The sequence below is a fragment of the Anastrepha ludens genome, chromosome 4 (genome assembly GCF_028408465.1).
Source record: "Anastrepha ludens isolate Willacy chromosome 4, idAnaLude1.1, whole genome shotgun sequence".
Classification (NCBI taxonomy): Eukaryota; Metazoa; Arthropoda; class Insecta; order Diptera; family Tephritidae; genus Anastrepha; species Anastrepha ludens.
The window spans coordinates 26,037,555-26,052,623 of record NC_071500.1 but is presented as its reverse complement, the minus strand read 5'-3'; the positions used below and the strand labels follow the sequence as shown (position 1 = coordinate 26,052,623).

Here is a 15,069-nt window from a genome sequence, read left to right as displayed (position 1 = left end):
GCCAATTGTGATCACCTCTTCGAGAGATAACACGGTCCGGAAACTTTTCCCGTAAAAGAGAAATGGTTTCGTTGCTCGTGTGGCACGTAGCGCCATCTGGTTGAAAATAAACGTTGTCCAGATCAATATCGTCCAATTCCGGCCATAAAAAATCGTTTATCATCTCTCGATAGCGCAATCTATTCATTCATAACACTTTTTATTGGAAACCCCTTTACAACGCTATTTGCAAAAAGAATAAATTTTCCAAAAGCGTGATTAATTTTGCGCCACCTTGTGTTATCTTAAAATTGTTGTGCAAGGTTATAGAAATCTTGCGCGAGTAATAAATATTATCACAAGGGTTCCATTTTGATTTTTCTACCGATTGCTGCAGTAGTCTTTTGCTATAGATTTTCAACGATTTTTCTTTGATAACAATATTCTCAAGTCATTCGGTCTTTTGGGAAGTGACGCACTTCAATCCACAACACATTATCAATGCAAACTCAACTTGCGTCGTACTCGAGCTATGAAGCGATTAGCTCGTAGCAACTCGGCTGTGCATTCACAGCACAAATGGAGTCTAGCGCATACATATAAGTATGTATTAAAATACATATTTCTGCGTGGATCTACACATTCATACTAAATGTATTTTCGAACACCGACCATCAATGTGTACTTTTTCTGAATCACTTGGTCGAAAACGATAGTCAGCCATGCTCAAAATTCTTCACGAAAGACATGCGTAAATAAAGCTTATCAATAATTTTATATGTATATTGCAAAAAGTATAGATATTAGCAAATACGAGTGAACCGGAAATATGGTATTTTTTATCAGTCTCAGCCTAAGCTCTTCTGCGCAGAAAAGTGAAGCAAAAACTTCGTAAAATCGAATACAACTTCATGCTAAGAAAAATTATTTTGTTACATTCTCAGCTCACAAGAAGCAAAAAATATTGTTCGGATATGGATACAACAAACAAATGCTGATTAAAAGCAAGTTACGGAAAGAGTTGTTTGTAAGGTGTAGGTCAGGATAGAATAGCCAACTCACTTAGACGATGTAGGTTCGTTGTGGTACTACTGTGCCACACGGGAAGCTCAGTATTTATTCATCATAGAACCATTTAGACGCTCTTATGAAGCGTAGGATAGGTTTCATCACCACACCGGATAGTTCCGTAAGAGAGTCAAAAGTGTATTTTCCTAACAACCTTCTAGTTAAGGCTGGACAATTACAGAGGAAGTGTTCTACCGTTTCTTCTTCTTCCGCGTTTCTAGACCTTCTACAGTATTCATGAGAAAAAACTCCTGGCCTAGAAGAGTGCTTACCTAACGGCCAATGATCGGTGACACAAGTCACGACTCATTGTGGTTAAAAATTATATGAGGAAGTTTTTCATATAGTGGAATCGGATTTTTATAAGTTACGATGTACATTATTTTATTAAATTATTTTAAGTGACACTAATACCCTAGACAGACGGTGGAGTTAATTGGTATTACCGGCGCAGTTAAGGGGTTAGGGGTAGTCAGAATTAAAAAAAATTGGATTTTGTTTTGCATTTTCTTAAAGTAAATGGTTTTCCAATAACAGGTGTTATGAATGAATAGATTGCGCTATCGAGAGATGATAAACGAATTTTTATGGCCGGAATTGGATGGTCTTGATCTGGACAACGTTTATTTTTAACAAGACGGCGCTACGTGCCACACAAGCAACGAAACCATTGATCTTTTACGGGAAAAGTTTCCGACCGTGTTAGGTGATCACAATTGGCCACCGAGATCTTGTGATTTGAAACCTTGTGACTTTTTTCTCAGGGGCCACGTGAAAGAGAAAGTCTACGCCAACAGCCCAGGGTCGATCCAAGACCTGAAAGATGGAATTTTCGAGGCAATTGAGGACATAGGGCAGCCACTTTGCAATTCGGTTATGGAAAATTTCATGAAATTTATTTGCCTGATGTTATTTTCCACTTTTAACGGCATACCTTCCTCTTTATAATGAAATAAACATCCGATCATTTATAATAAAAAGTATCATTTTCCTTTGAATATCAAAATAACACCTCTTATTGGAAAACCCTTTGTATCTTAAAAATATTGTGTGAAAATTTTAAGTGAATCCGACAAATACTTTTCGAGTTATTCAACAATTAACAAAGCACGCTCCGGCGCTCGATAGCAAAACTTTGAATGCGTTTTTCTCAAAACTATGTTTTTTGAACTGGTGACCACTGTAACTTAAAAACCGCTAGGTAGATTTCAATAAAATTTGTACAGCTTTTGAAAACATGAAAAACTCGTTCCTGACGGAAGATTTTTTTTTCAAAAATTTCGATTTTTTTAAACAATTAATTGTCGCTTTTTTCTCGAAAATCTGAAAAATATTTCCTGAGGCCGCCATATTGTTAATTATGAAAAAAAAGAGGTTGTCTGTAAAGTCGGTTTACTGACGATAGTTTAACGTGATAACGTCATAAGAAAATACTGATTGAATGGTTGCATTTTTCAAAAGAAAATTTTAATTTTATTTGTTTGATAGATATTTTGTATGGATATAGAGAATGAGTTAACATTAACATAACATAATATACTTTATAATAACATAACATAACATAACATAACATAACATAACATAACATAACATAACATAACATAACATAACATAACGTAACATAACATAACATAACATAACATAACATAACACAACAGAACATAACATAACATAACATAACATAACATAAAATAACATAACATAACATAACATAACACAACAAATTACCCCGTATTAAAGCACTTATCAACAGCTTTCATTTGATACCCATATTGTACATACACAACCAAAGGTTACCCGGGTCCACGTTTTGACCTATATCTCGAGACCCCAGTCACGGAGCGGCATGAAAAATACTCTGTACTAAAGCATTCACCAACAGCTTTCATTTGATACCCATATTGTACATACACGTCCGAAGGTTACCCGGGTCCACGTTTTGACCTATATCTTGAGACCCTATCTACCAATAGGTATTCAAACTATACGGAAATCATCTTCAATACCTACTTAACAATGTGTGTAAGTTTGGTTTAATTCGGTGCAAAGACACGGCGGGTCCACGTTTTGGCATATATTTCCAGACCCTAGTCATCAATAGGTATGAAAATTACCCCGTATTAAAGCACTTATCAACAGCTTTCATTTGATATCCATATTGTACAAACACATTCTAGGGTCCACGTTTTGGTCTCTATCTCGAGACCCTAGTCACGGAGCGGATGGAAATACTCTGAATTAAAGCATTCACCAACAGCTTCCATTTGATACCCATATTGTACATACACATCCGAAGGTTACTCGGGTCCACGTTTTGACCTATATCTCGAGACCCTATCTACCAATAGGTATCCAAACTATACGGAAACCATCTTCAATACCTCCTTAACAATGTGTGTAAGTTTGGTTTAATTCGGTGCAAAGACACGGCGGGTCCACGTTTTGGCATATATTTCCAGACCCTAGTCATCAATAGGTATGAAAATTACCCCGTATTAAAGCACTTATCAACAGCTTTCATTTGATACCCATATTGTACATACACAGCCAAAGGTTACCCGGGTCCACGTTTTGACCTATATCTCGAGACCCCAGTCACGGAGCGGCATGAAAAATTATCTGTACTAAAGCATTCACCAACAGCTTCAATTTGATATCCATATTGTACAAACACATTCTAGGGTCCACGTTTTGGTCTCTATCTCGAGACCCTAGTCACGGAGCGGCATGAAAAATACTCTGGACTAAAGCATTCACCAGCAGCTTCCATTTGATACCCATATTGTACATACACATCCGAAGGTTACCCGGGTCCACGTTTTGACCTATATCTCGAGCCCTATTTCCAAAATAAAATATAATCCATGTTACTCTTGGAGGATGTAGCTTTCGAATGGTGAAAGAATTTGCAGTTCATTCAATGCAATGAGCAAGGTAACTACATATGAGCAAGGTAACACTAAAGAGCAAGGTAACACTAAAGAGCAAGGTAACACTAATGAGCAAGGTAACGACACATTTTTTCGTGCGTGCAGCCTGTTAAATCGAATTATAAGACGTTATCACGTCAAAAAAACTTCGATCAGGATCTTTTAATAAAACTAATTTCTCTTGTCCGATCGATTTTAGATGAATCTCCTAGGACTTGTGATCATTACCGCAAAGGACTTCTGGCCTCCACACAAACAGCGATAACTTTTAAAATTATTAATTTTTTTTCTCTTTAAATTTTGCTAAAGTAAAGTCGAAACATGATGTATTAATGCTATGCTTTTATTTTTGTAAAATAAAGCAATTGACTAACAAAACAAAATTCTTTAAAATCATAGTTTTTTCGGGCCTCTGACTACTCCTAACCCCTTAATTCTGATTGAAATTGTAGTGTGACAGATGGTTGTTACGCGGATTAGTGAACAGCTGATTTCCTTATTGGATAGTTATTTCAGTAAAATATGGATGGGAGGCAGCAAATCCGGGTTAGCTGCCCTGATACTAAAAAATATATATTTATTAAAAAAAATCTTGAAATGCTATTTCTCAATCCGATCCGTAATATAAAAATATTGTAATTAATGTAATTTCGAATGTGTTAGTGCAAACTAGCCTTGCATCCAATCATTCTTTTTCTTCTTTTTATAAGTTTCACTATTTTTCATTCACAATATATATTAACTGTCATTTTTCGGCAATGTTGCCATCGGGAATTCCCCTAATCCGCTTAAATTATGAGAATTAAGTCTAGTTGTCAATCCGCATTAGTAGCACTTAATTCCTGCACTTAACGCCATTGTCTGACTAGCCTAACGTTGGATGCAATTTGATGCTCGTATTGGCTTTTTTCACAAAATAATAACTCGAAACGAGAAGAAGAATGTTTCCAAAGGAATAATGTTGAGGTCTCCTATAGAGAACTTGTGGGGAGAGTTAAAAGTCGATCTAAGAAATAAAAGTACATTCATTTGCAAAGGCGGCAAGTGAGAATATTTTCAAAAAGTTTTAAAAACTATTGAATTTTGTGGTTGGCTGTTATGAAAAATAACTAACACTCCAACTAAGTATTGGGGTATTGACAATGGCGGCTATGGCAATTAATTTGGGTCGCACACGCTAAATTTGTTTTTAGAGCACAAAACTCTATTGACTATTTGATTCCATTTTATTTCATAGTTAAACAAGACGGTCTGACGAAATTTTTAGTAAATTTGTTTATTTTCCAAAAATATTTGAGATTAGTACTCTATAAAACAAAAACTGAAATCCATATTAACATAAAATAATCGTAAAATGTTTGTGTGTTTCATACACATATTCATAGACCTTTTTTCAGTATTAATTTTTAAATTTTCTTTGCAGAAACGTGCTAAAGGATCTGAATTACTAGATCATGTTTTTCAATTCTTGGAGCTATCCGAAAGGGACTATTTTGGTTTGCTGTTTCCCCAAAAGCCCGGTGATGTTGTTGTAAGCACTTTTTACAAAGCCTTTTTTACTAATTAAAATATAATAATATTATTTACATACTTTTTTTTTGTTCTCTTCCAGCGATGGGTGGATGCGCATAAGCAATTTAAAAAGCAATGCAGTAACCTCGCTCTAGAAAATGACGCTACTCAAACGTTGGAATTTAGAGTTAAGGTAAAAATATTCGAGTAAATATAAATATTTACTTGGGCTTAACATTTTGTTGTTGTTGATTTTACAGTTTTATGTAAGTGATCCCAGTCGTTTGCAAGAGGAATATACTCGATATCAGTTTTACCTGCAAATAAAACGAAATATTATACTGGGAAGATTGCCATGCTCCATCAACACGCAATGTTTACTTGCCAGCTATACTGTGCAATGTAAGTACCGAGTAGTATTGAGTGCAAGACTATGTCCAAACAGGCATCTAAGTGACAATTAAGTACATTTAGTCTTTATTTGCAACCCAATTTACCATACCAAAATTTAAATTATTAATTGACAATTAATTCATAATCAATATTGAATTGTCAATAAATGTTGTAAGATTCTCTATGCAACCCTGTGAAGTCTGTTTAGTGAGAAAACGAAATAGCGTTAAAATCGGCTAAACTTTCAATTACTACCACGATATATTTGGAGGTGGGGGCGGAGGGGTAGGGGTCGTTTCTCCGCCCAATAGAAAGAGCAAGGTCACACCATCATAACGATGAAAGTCTCAACCTCTTAGGATCCCTATAAATCCGCAGGAAAAGCTTAAAAATTAGGTTTTTACGACCGTATTTGTATCTTGTACTGAAATATCGTTGAAGAGAAATGTATAAAGCAATTGTTAACCCATTTAATCCAGGTTTTGTAATTCGTACTATTTATAAAAATGTTGTATTATTGCAAAATTTATAAGTATATATATATATATAATTGGCGCGTACATCCTTTTTGGGTGTTTGGCCGAGCTCCTCCTCCTATTTGTGGTGTGCGTCTTGATGTTGTTCCACAAATGGAGGGGCCTACTGTTTCAAGCCGACTCCGAACGGCAGATATTTTTATGAGGAGCTTTTTCATAGCAGAAATACACTCGGAGGTTTGCCATTGCCTGCCAAGGGGCGACCGCTATTAGAAAAATGTTTTTCTTAATTTTAGTGTTTCACCGAGATTCGAACCTACGTTCTCTCTTTAAATTCCGAATGGTAGTCACGCACCAACCCATTCGGCTACGGCGGCCGCCTAAAATTTATAAGTACCCTGGCGAAAAATTTAGTATTTTTATAATCAGTATATGTAAAAATATATATTTAAAACTAAAAAAAGTGCCTTTTTATAAAAATATTTCTTTTTGTAACATGATGTTTTGTTCCAAATTTTCACTATTTGTAAAAAATATTTTTGTTTTTGTAACATGTATACATATATGTATGTACATTTTCAAACAAAAAAGCGCAGCAGGCGAAAATTTGGATTAAAAATCGCGCGGTTTTTTATTCCAAATTTTCACATTTTATTAAAAAAATCGCGCGAACGTTTAGAAGAACATTTGTAATAATAGATTTTTTATAAAATTCGTAGTATTATTGAGAAAAAATAGCTTTAAATCAAAACTTGAATTAATAAAAAGCGTTTATAAGTGAATATTGTTACTTTTCTTTGTTTGTATTTAAGTAAGATCAGCGTCTGTAGTAGCTTATGCAAAAATTAAGAATTCTTATCCTTAAATATTGCTATTAATTCTTAATGGTAATTTATAAAATGTACTATAAATCAAAAGGCTGATATAGTGACTATATTTGTGTGTTATAATTTTTCAATTCGATCAACGTACTTAGACATTAGAAGCAAATAGAGGAAAATATAACGACGAATTTTCAATGAAAATATGTTTTACTAATCAATATCCGTGCATGAAACGCGAAATGATAGAAAACGTTTGTTCTAATAGCGGTCACCCCTCGGTAGGCAATGGTGAACCTTTAAGTGCCATGAAAAAGTCCCTCACAAAAAATCAACTGCTTTTCGGAGTCGGCTTAAAACTGTAGGTCCCTCCATTTATGGAAAAACATCAAGACGCACACCATAAATTGGAGGAGGAGCTTGACGAAACAACAATTAAAGGTTGCAAGCGCCAAAACCCAAAGGGAAGACACTGGCATGGAGTGAGTGGTATACAGTTGCTGTTCTCGGCTTACGGGAAGACTGAGTGGAATAGGTCCGTGGGCTGCGAGAGTAGGCCGTTGCAATTGATTTCAGATTCTATAGTAAAAGAAACGCTATTGAACTTTATTGGTTGAAATAAAACTTATTTTAATTTCATTTACAAGCTTCCACAACGATCTTTGAGTTGCATGTTGTTTTAATGCTGCCTGCTTAAACTTTGAAGAATTAGCAAATTGAACCGATTGGATTGGCTAAGAAAGTTGAATGCATTTATTATAAACTATTAAAATTCGTTCTAAAGTTAAGTTATTCTCCTTTATCCTCACACTCAATTTTTCACCAATAAAATCAAAACACCTTCAGCTGTCAAATAGTATTTGTGTAAGCTGAATTGTATTTGTGTGAACACAAAACTCAGTGACGCAATTTAAAATGGATTGCCTCAGCGAATTGGTCTGTTTGAACATAGAGTCTTAGATAGCAAAGTAATAGCACTAAAAATAAAATTTTCTGACTTATTATTTTTTAGCCGAGTTGGGCGATTTCAACCCATCAGAACATCAGCCAGGATATTTGAATGGGATGCAACTGTTGCTGGAACAAACACCAGATGCCGAGCGAAAAATATCCGAGTTACATAAATTGCATCGCGGTCAATTGCCGGCGGATGCAGAGTATAATTATTTGGAACACGCGAAACGACTTGATTTATATGGCATTGATTTACACAAAGCTACGGTACGTAACAAACTTTCATTATTTGAGCGGATATAATCTGCAAAGTGTCGAAGTATGTAGAAAGTTCTCATAAATACTTACTTATATTCATATGGATCGATACTTAAGGGGTCCCGGTGCACTAGAGCTCGAAAATTTAGGGTATTTTCAGGATTTTTTTTTTATAACAAAAAAAAATTAAAAACGATATTCTAATTCTTTAAGCTTTTTATTTAACTTCTTTTACATACAAAAATGAAATTTTTTTTAAATTTTAATAATTTAAAAAATGGCGCTGAAGTTGACCCTCCCGAAAAATTGGACTGGAAGGTGTTGTCCATTTTGGCTCTTCTATTTATATAAAACACAAAAACCAAAAAAATTATTAATCAGTATGACTGTAGCTATGTCCCGTACTAGAATAAAAAAAATTGACAAAATGGCGCGGTTTCGAATTTGACACTCAAAAAATCGGGGGTTTTCAGTTCTTTAATCAAAAAAATACGAAATAATTGAAATAATAATATGATTCTAGTACTTGCGATAGCCATTGATGTTGTGAACAACATATTAAAATGTCAGACGATGTCAGTTGAATGATTTGTTTTTGAAGTGAAAACTTCTATAGAATCGTTGAGAGTGATTTGAGACTCGATGAAACGAAAAAGCGACACTAAAAAGAGACATACATATAGATCTTATAGTATATAGCCTGCGAGAGAATGAGATAGAACACAGTTATACAGCGTTCCCTATTCTCCGTCTCCTCTTTGTGCGGTGCTTCGTAGCCTCCCCACTCTTGGCTACGAAGCGTTATATGTTGATATAAATATATGTGTGTGGCTGCGTACTGCTGAGCCACGCTAATATAGTGGGTATTGTAGTATGTATACAACACTGCCTATTACTTGCTTTGGTGTTTTGTTCAAGCGTCATACGTATGTATGTTTGTATGTATGCTAGTACGGATGTGTGCGCGCCTGCGTATTACGGAGCCACGGTGAGCGAGAAGGCATTATGTATACCTATACTACACTACCTAATACTTGCTTAGACCAAGCGTCCTACGAATGTTTGTGTGTATGTTAGCACGTCTATGTAATATACGCGTTACGACGCTCATAATAGCAACCGCGTGTGCTGTATTGCGTCCGTATTTTTATATTCGTAAATATTTTCATTTTTAAATATTTACCGCAATTATGCCGAAAAATAATGCAGAAAAGTGTCGTGAATATCGACAGAAAAAATAAATAGCATCACGGAATTCATTCACGAAAATTTAATAAAGTATACACCAGAAGTATTGCGGATACTTAGAAAAGATTACGATAAAGTTCCAATGATTTTAAGTGGCGATTTTAACGTAAATTTTGCATTGGACACAGCGGTTCCTTTAATTGACTTTCTCAATACAACATTCAATTTAAAAAATGTGTAACAATCGCACTGAATCGACAACACGATCAAAAACAACAATTGACGCGGTATTTCAAAGATATGTTGACAACATCGAAACCAAAGCATTTGTATCATATTTTAGCTATCATAAGCCACTCGTATCATTTGTTGAAATTGAAAACATTGAGGATGAATAATAATAAAATGAAGAAAATAAAATATGAACTTTATAGCAATATTATAATGAACCTATAATTATCCCGCTCCTAATGCTGCTTTCGTCTCATTCTCTCTCAGTTTGTTTTACGGAAGATTTCACTTCTATCGCGTCTAACCGTTAGACTGGTATTTTTTTTTTTTCACAACACCAGGCCGAAACAAGTAGTTTGAGATAATTGAGTTTAATGTTTTGAGAGTCGATATTTTTCATTGATGCCAGCGCGGGACGAATCTGACTCTATCTGCTAAAACGGCTGTAAAATCAAAAATACTGGGAATATTCTTCCAAAAATTTTATTGGGAATATCCTTCCAAAAATTTATACTTTCCAAATATCAAAAAAAAAAAGGAATCGATTTTTTGAAAATTCTAGACCACCGGGATTCCTTAAAGTAAGTATTCGATTAAAAAGAGTCCGCAGTACCCGATTTATAAAAGTTGCTATACTGAGTGCCAAGGCAAATGCATAAAAGGTGACTCCCATAGAGCAACAACAGCATTTACATGTATTGTTTTTTTTTTTTTTGCAATTTGATGGTGTCATGAATTGAATGACAAAATTTCAATGTGGATATAAATAAAACCGAAGAAGTAGATCGCATTGGCATTCAAACCACCAAATCGCAAGGAAAAAAAACCATCACCTGCTATATCGAAGTCATCTTGTGTTCGTCTTGCAGAGTACTGAAAAGTACTCTGAATACTCAGAACTAGACAAACTGGAAATTGTACTCAGTATGCATTCATAGCACTAAGTATCAATGCTCGAACAGGCATTAGTTGGCGTACAGTACTCAAAAGAAATCAGGATTGAAGCTAACCCATTTTTTACAGGACTCTAATGGTAAAGAACTTCAGCTGGGAGTATCAGCGATTGGCTTATTAGTTTTCCAAAACGGGTTACGTATAAATACTTTTTCCTGGTCGAAAATGGTGAAAGTTTCATTCAAACGCAAAGACTTCTTCATCCAGCTACGCAGAGAACCGGTAAGCTAAAGTCAAATATATTTGCGATTCCTCAAGACTAATGAAAAAACTTAAATCAAATAATGTATATACATACGGTTGTTTTGTTTTTTAATAATCAGTCAGAAAGTTATGATACCTTGCTTGGCTTCAGCATGAGTTCGCATAAGCACGCGAAAGCTTTATGGAAATCCTGTGTGGAACACCATTCCTTCTTCCGTCTAAAACGACCACATCGGCTTCCACGTTTTTTAAACATCAGCCTGGGTTCGAAGTGAGTACCCGCACAACTTCTTATTTATGATTTCTCAATGTATATTCAGTACTTTTATATTTCACCAAAACAGATTCTATTATTCCGGGCGCACAGAGTTGCAGGCTGTGCAGGAGTCAAAGCAGCGCGGTACGGTACACAAGGCATTTGTCCGTTCGCCGAGCAAACGACTCATAACCGCTGGCTCCACAGTTGCCACATCTCCGTTAACGCTGGCACTGGTCAACGGTACCAGCGGTTCGGATAGCAACGGCAGCTTCTCACATAATGGTAAAATCACGTCTTCCGCTTTGGTAACTCATACGTCCATTTTAACCATTACTAAAACGAGCCGTCCACACGACAATAAAGTGACTTCGAAGCAGACTGAGACAATGCCGCGTAAGGCCTGGGAACAGCAGAGCGACGAATACGATATACAACTGTAAGTGTTACGTCCTAAGTGCCTCGTCCTTTGAGTCGAATTTGAAAATGTGCCTACATATTTGTTTTCAGTGGCACTGGAATTATAACTAGACGTTTTGATTCCCCAATACCGCCAGCCTATAGCTCGGACGCTCACAGTCCGATGTTAACCTCAAATAACGCTGCCACACGTCTCGGCCCAGCAATCACAACTCTTATAAATGGCAATACGTCAACAGCATTGGAAAGTGGCAGTGATTTGGTGACTATACGTCTGCAATCCGATGAACAGGGCCGTTTCGGTTTCAATGTTAAGGGTGGCGTAGATCTCGGACTGCCTGTTCAGGTATCCAAGGTGGTACCAAACACGCCGGCAGATCGTTGCACGCCACGCGTGTGTGAAGGCGACGAAGTGGTTATGATAAATGGTTGCGATGTTGTGGGATTACAACATGACCAGGTTGTGACGATGATACGAGACAGCCGCAGCCAACAGAATGGTGAGCTTTTGCTCACTGTACGCCCAAAGGCGACGCGTACTATAATGTCGGAGGAGGAGCCACTATATCAGTACGTACCGGAAAATGATGAAATTGGATCTCACTCAAATCTACTGGATGGTGATGCATTATTTACGCAAAGTTTATTGTTGTTGAGCGATGGTTTGGCATCTGGTGCGCTGTTGGCACAGTACGAGTTGATGTATCGCAAAAATGCCGAACTAGCGATTACAGAGGCGCGCAAACCAGAGAATATCATCAAGAATCGGTATCGTGACATATCACCATGTAAGTTCAAGTTATGCGCAAAGCATGAAACCAAAAGCAAAAATGTAACAACGATTTCTTACCACTCTTTTAGATGACTGCACACGCGTTTCGCTAGTGAATTCCATTACCGGCGATTATATCAATGCAAACTACGTAAATATGGAAATACCTGGGGGAGTGGTAAACCGTTACATCGCCACGCAAGGACCCCTGGCAAACACCACAACAGATTTTTGGCGCATGGTGCAGCAAGAGAGTAGCCATTTGATTGTAATGCTAACCACAGTTATGGAGGCTGGACGACAAAAGTGTCACCAATATTGGCCAGTTACGGGCGATGAATTGCACTTAGGAGATGGTTTCTCAGTGAAATGCCTTAGTGAGCAACCGGATGAGACGGGTAGCTTCGTGTTTCGTGAATTTGTTTTGTGTGACAAACGTACTGGCGAACAACGACACATTCAGCATATGCAGTACCTTGCTTGGCCCGATCACTGTGTGCCATCTGATCCGAATCTCTTCATCGAATTCACGGAGCGTGTGCGAGTGGCACGTAATAAAACTTTGCTGCAAGAAATCGAAGAAAGTCTAAAGCAAGTGCGAATGCTGGACGCCGATGCCGATGAAAATGGTGGGTTGATGAGCGAACGCAAATGTGCTGCCAGCAATGGAGTTACGCCGGAGGATGAGAACCCAGTTGCGACAAGTGTGCATCAGTGAGTATGAAATAAAAACGGGGGACACCCCCCGTCTATTTTCCTAGTGATTTTAGCTCTAGTCCAGGTTATATAGGAATTTACAGTATATAACATAGATAAGTTTCCACCATCTCACAATATTTATATTAGCCTACAATATTTAAAATATGCAAAACATAGAGTACTAACGCTATTCCATGTTTCCACGGTTGTCTGTAATCATATTGTTATTTATTCACACATTTCGCCATAAAGCACTTTCACCACAAACTATTCGTGAAAGGTTGTATGTAAAAGGCAAACATGGGTGGGTCGCAATGAAGATTCCGTCCATGTGTGCCATAGCAAACTAAATAGGAAAAAAAGAATGGAGTTTTACCAAAATCATGGCTCTGAAACGACAAGAAATCTGGAACAAAATACTATACTTTGGACAAATGAATCTATGATTCAGTGGAAATATTCATTTGGCAGAGTCTATGTGTGGAGGAAGAAAGGAGAACCACTGTCTTATAAATGCGCTCATATTTATGGCGGTTGAAATTGGTATTATAGTTTGGGGATGCATTTGCGACCAGGGAAATCAGCAATCTAGAAGGAAAATTGAGTGCCGATATTTACTTAAATATCCTTAAAGAGGTTTTGCAATATCTTTCCTTCAGAGATAGCTTTTTATACTGCTAAAGGGTATGGCTCCGATCCACACCGACATAGACATTTTGAAATGGCCACTGGAAAGTTCAGATCTATCTTTTATTGAAAACGCTTTAGTATAGGATCCCTGAACATCAATATTGTGTCAACTGGATTCCATCCCTAAAGTGAGAATTTGGAAGATGAAAGTCGCTAGGGGACAAATCTGATAAATACGGTGGATGCTCCAACAATTCGAACTTTAAGTCATGGATTTTAGACATTGTCAAAATGCTTGTTATTGTTGTAGCAGCATAAATATTCCCCATACATGGACGGGGAGTGCTGCTGGAGTGACAGTCCTTGGCCGGATATAAATCCGGGTCGTTCCGGTAACGTAGAACCGACAGTCAAGGGAACGTTTGTCAAATTGCTCTTGTGACTCGGTGCATTGTCCTGATGATAAAAGAATTTATTCCTTTTGCAAACTGGAATTTTCGGACCACGAATTTTTTCCTTCAGCTGGTCTAAAAAGATACAATAATGTTCAGAATTTATTATTTTACCAGTTTGTAAGTAATCCATACAAACAAAACTCCTCTCACATACCAAAAACTGATGCTAACACCGCTTGACCGATTTCTGGACACGAACTCGTTTCGGAGCCGAAGAACCAGGTTCACACCACTCTTTAGCCTCATGTTTCGATTTAGAATTGTGGTAATGGACCCAAGTCTCGTCCGTAGTGATGGTCGACGCACAAACTCTACGTTATTCTTTCGAAAATGCTCTAAATGTTGATGTTGATGCTGACAAAGTCGCATTCGAACGTGTTTTTGTTCCATTGTTAGCGAGCGCACAGCTTTCTGAAACCCACTACTTCAGTCAAAATATTGCTTACACTGCCTAATGAGATGCCTCGGCTTCTACTAAATCTCTTTAAGTCACTCGACGATTTTCAATACGATTTCCTCTATCTTTTCCACGATTTTGGGTGTTGTGCGTCTTTGACGTGGATCGTCTTCAAGGTTTGTACGAGCACGTTTAAATTCAGCAACCCATCTTTCTACTGTACTAATTGATGGCGAAACGTTGTTGTACACTCTCAATATTCCTTCATATGTAAATTTACTTTGTATTTAAACCTTCCGAAAACCCAAAACTAAAAATTCAGTCACCGCACAATACTTGATTTTTTCATAGTAGAAAATACTGTGACACGTCGATACTAACTGGCTTGTAAACAAATAATGAATTGACAGATCGTAATGAAACTTCACATATGTACGTTCATATGAAGAGTGGGTCAATATAAGAAAAAAAA

At 36.9% G+C, this 15,069-nt stretch overlaps 1 protein-coding gene across 2 annotated transcripts in view; it reads left to right on the top strand.

Annotated features, from left to right (window-relative positions):
* The window catches only part of LOC128861285 (tyrosine-protein phosphatase non-receptor type 4), a 40,762-nt gene that overhangs the window by 22,656 nt on the left and 3,037 nt on the right, over positions 1–15,069 (top strand). Inside the window, exons 4-12 of one of the 2 annotated variants that reach the window (XM_054099305.1) lie at positions 5,401–5,508; positions 5,590–5,682; positions 5,750–5,891; positions 8,192–8,400; positions 10,834–10,986; positions 11,088–11,239; positions 11,313–11,663; positions 11,735–12,432; positions 12,506–13,130. In XM_054099305.1, the coding sequence (XP_053955280.1) occupies positions 5,401–5,508; positions 5,590–5,682; positions 5,750–5,891; positions 8,192–8,400; positions 10,834–10,986; positions 11,088–11,239; positions 11,313–11,663; positions 11,735–12,432; positions 12,506–13,130 (2,531 nt within the window). Of the gene's footprint in view, positions 1–5,400; positions 5,509–5,589; positions 5,683–5,749; positions 5,892–8,191; positions 8,401–10,833; positions 10,987–11,087; positions 11,240–11,288; positions 11,664–11,734; positions 12,433–12,505; positions 13,131–15,069 lie in introns of both variants that reach the window. The other variant, XM_054099304.1, reaches the window with a different exon arrangement.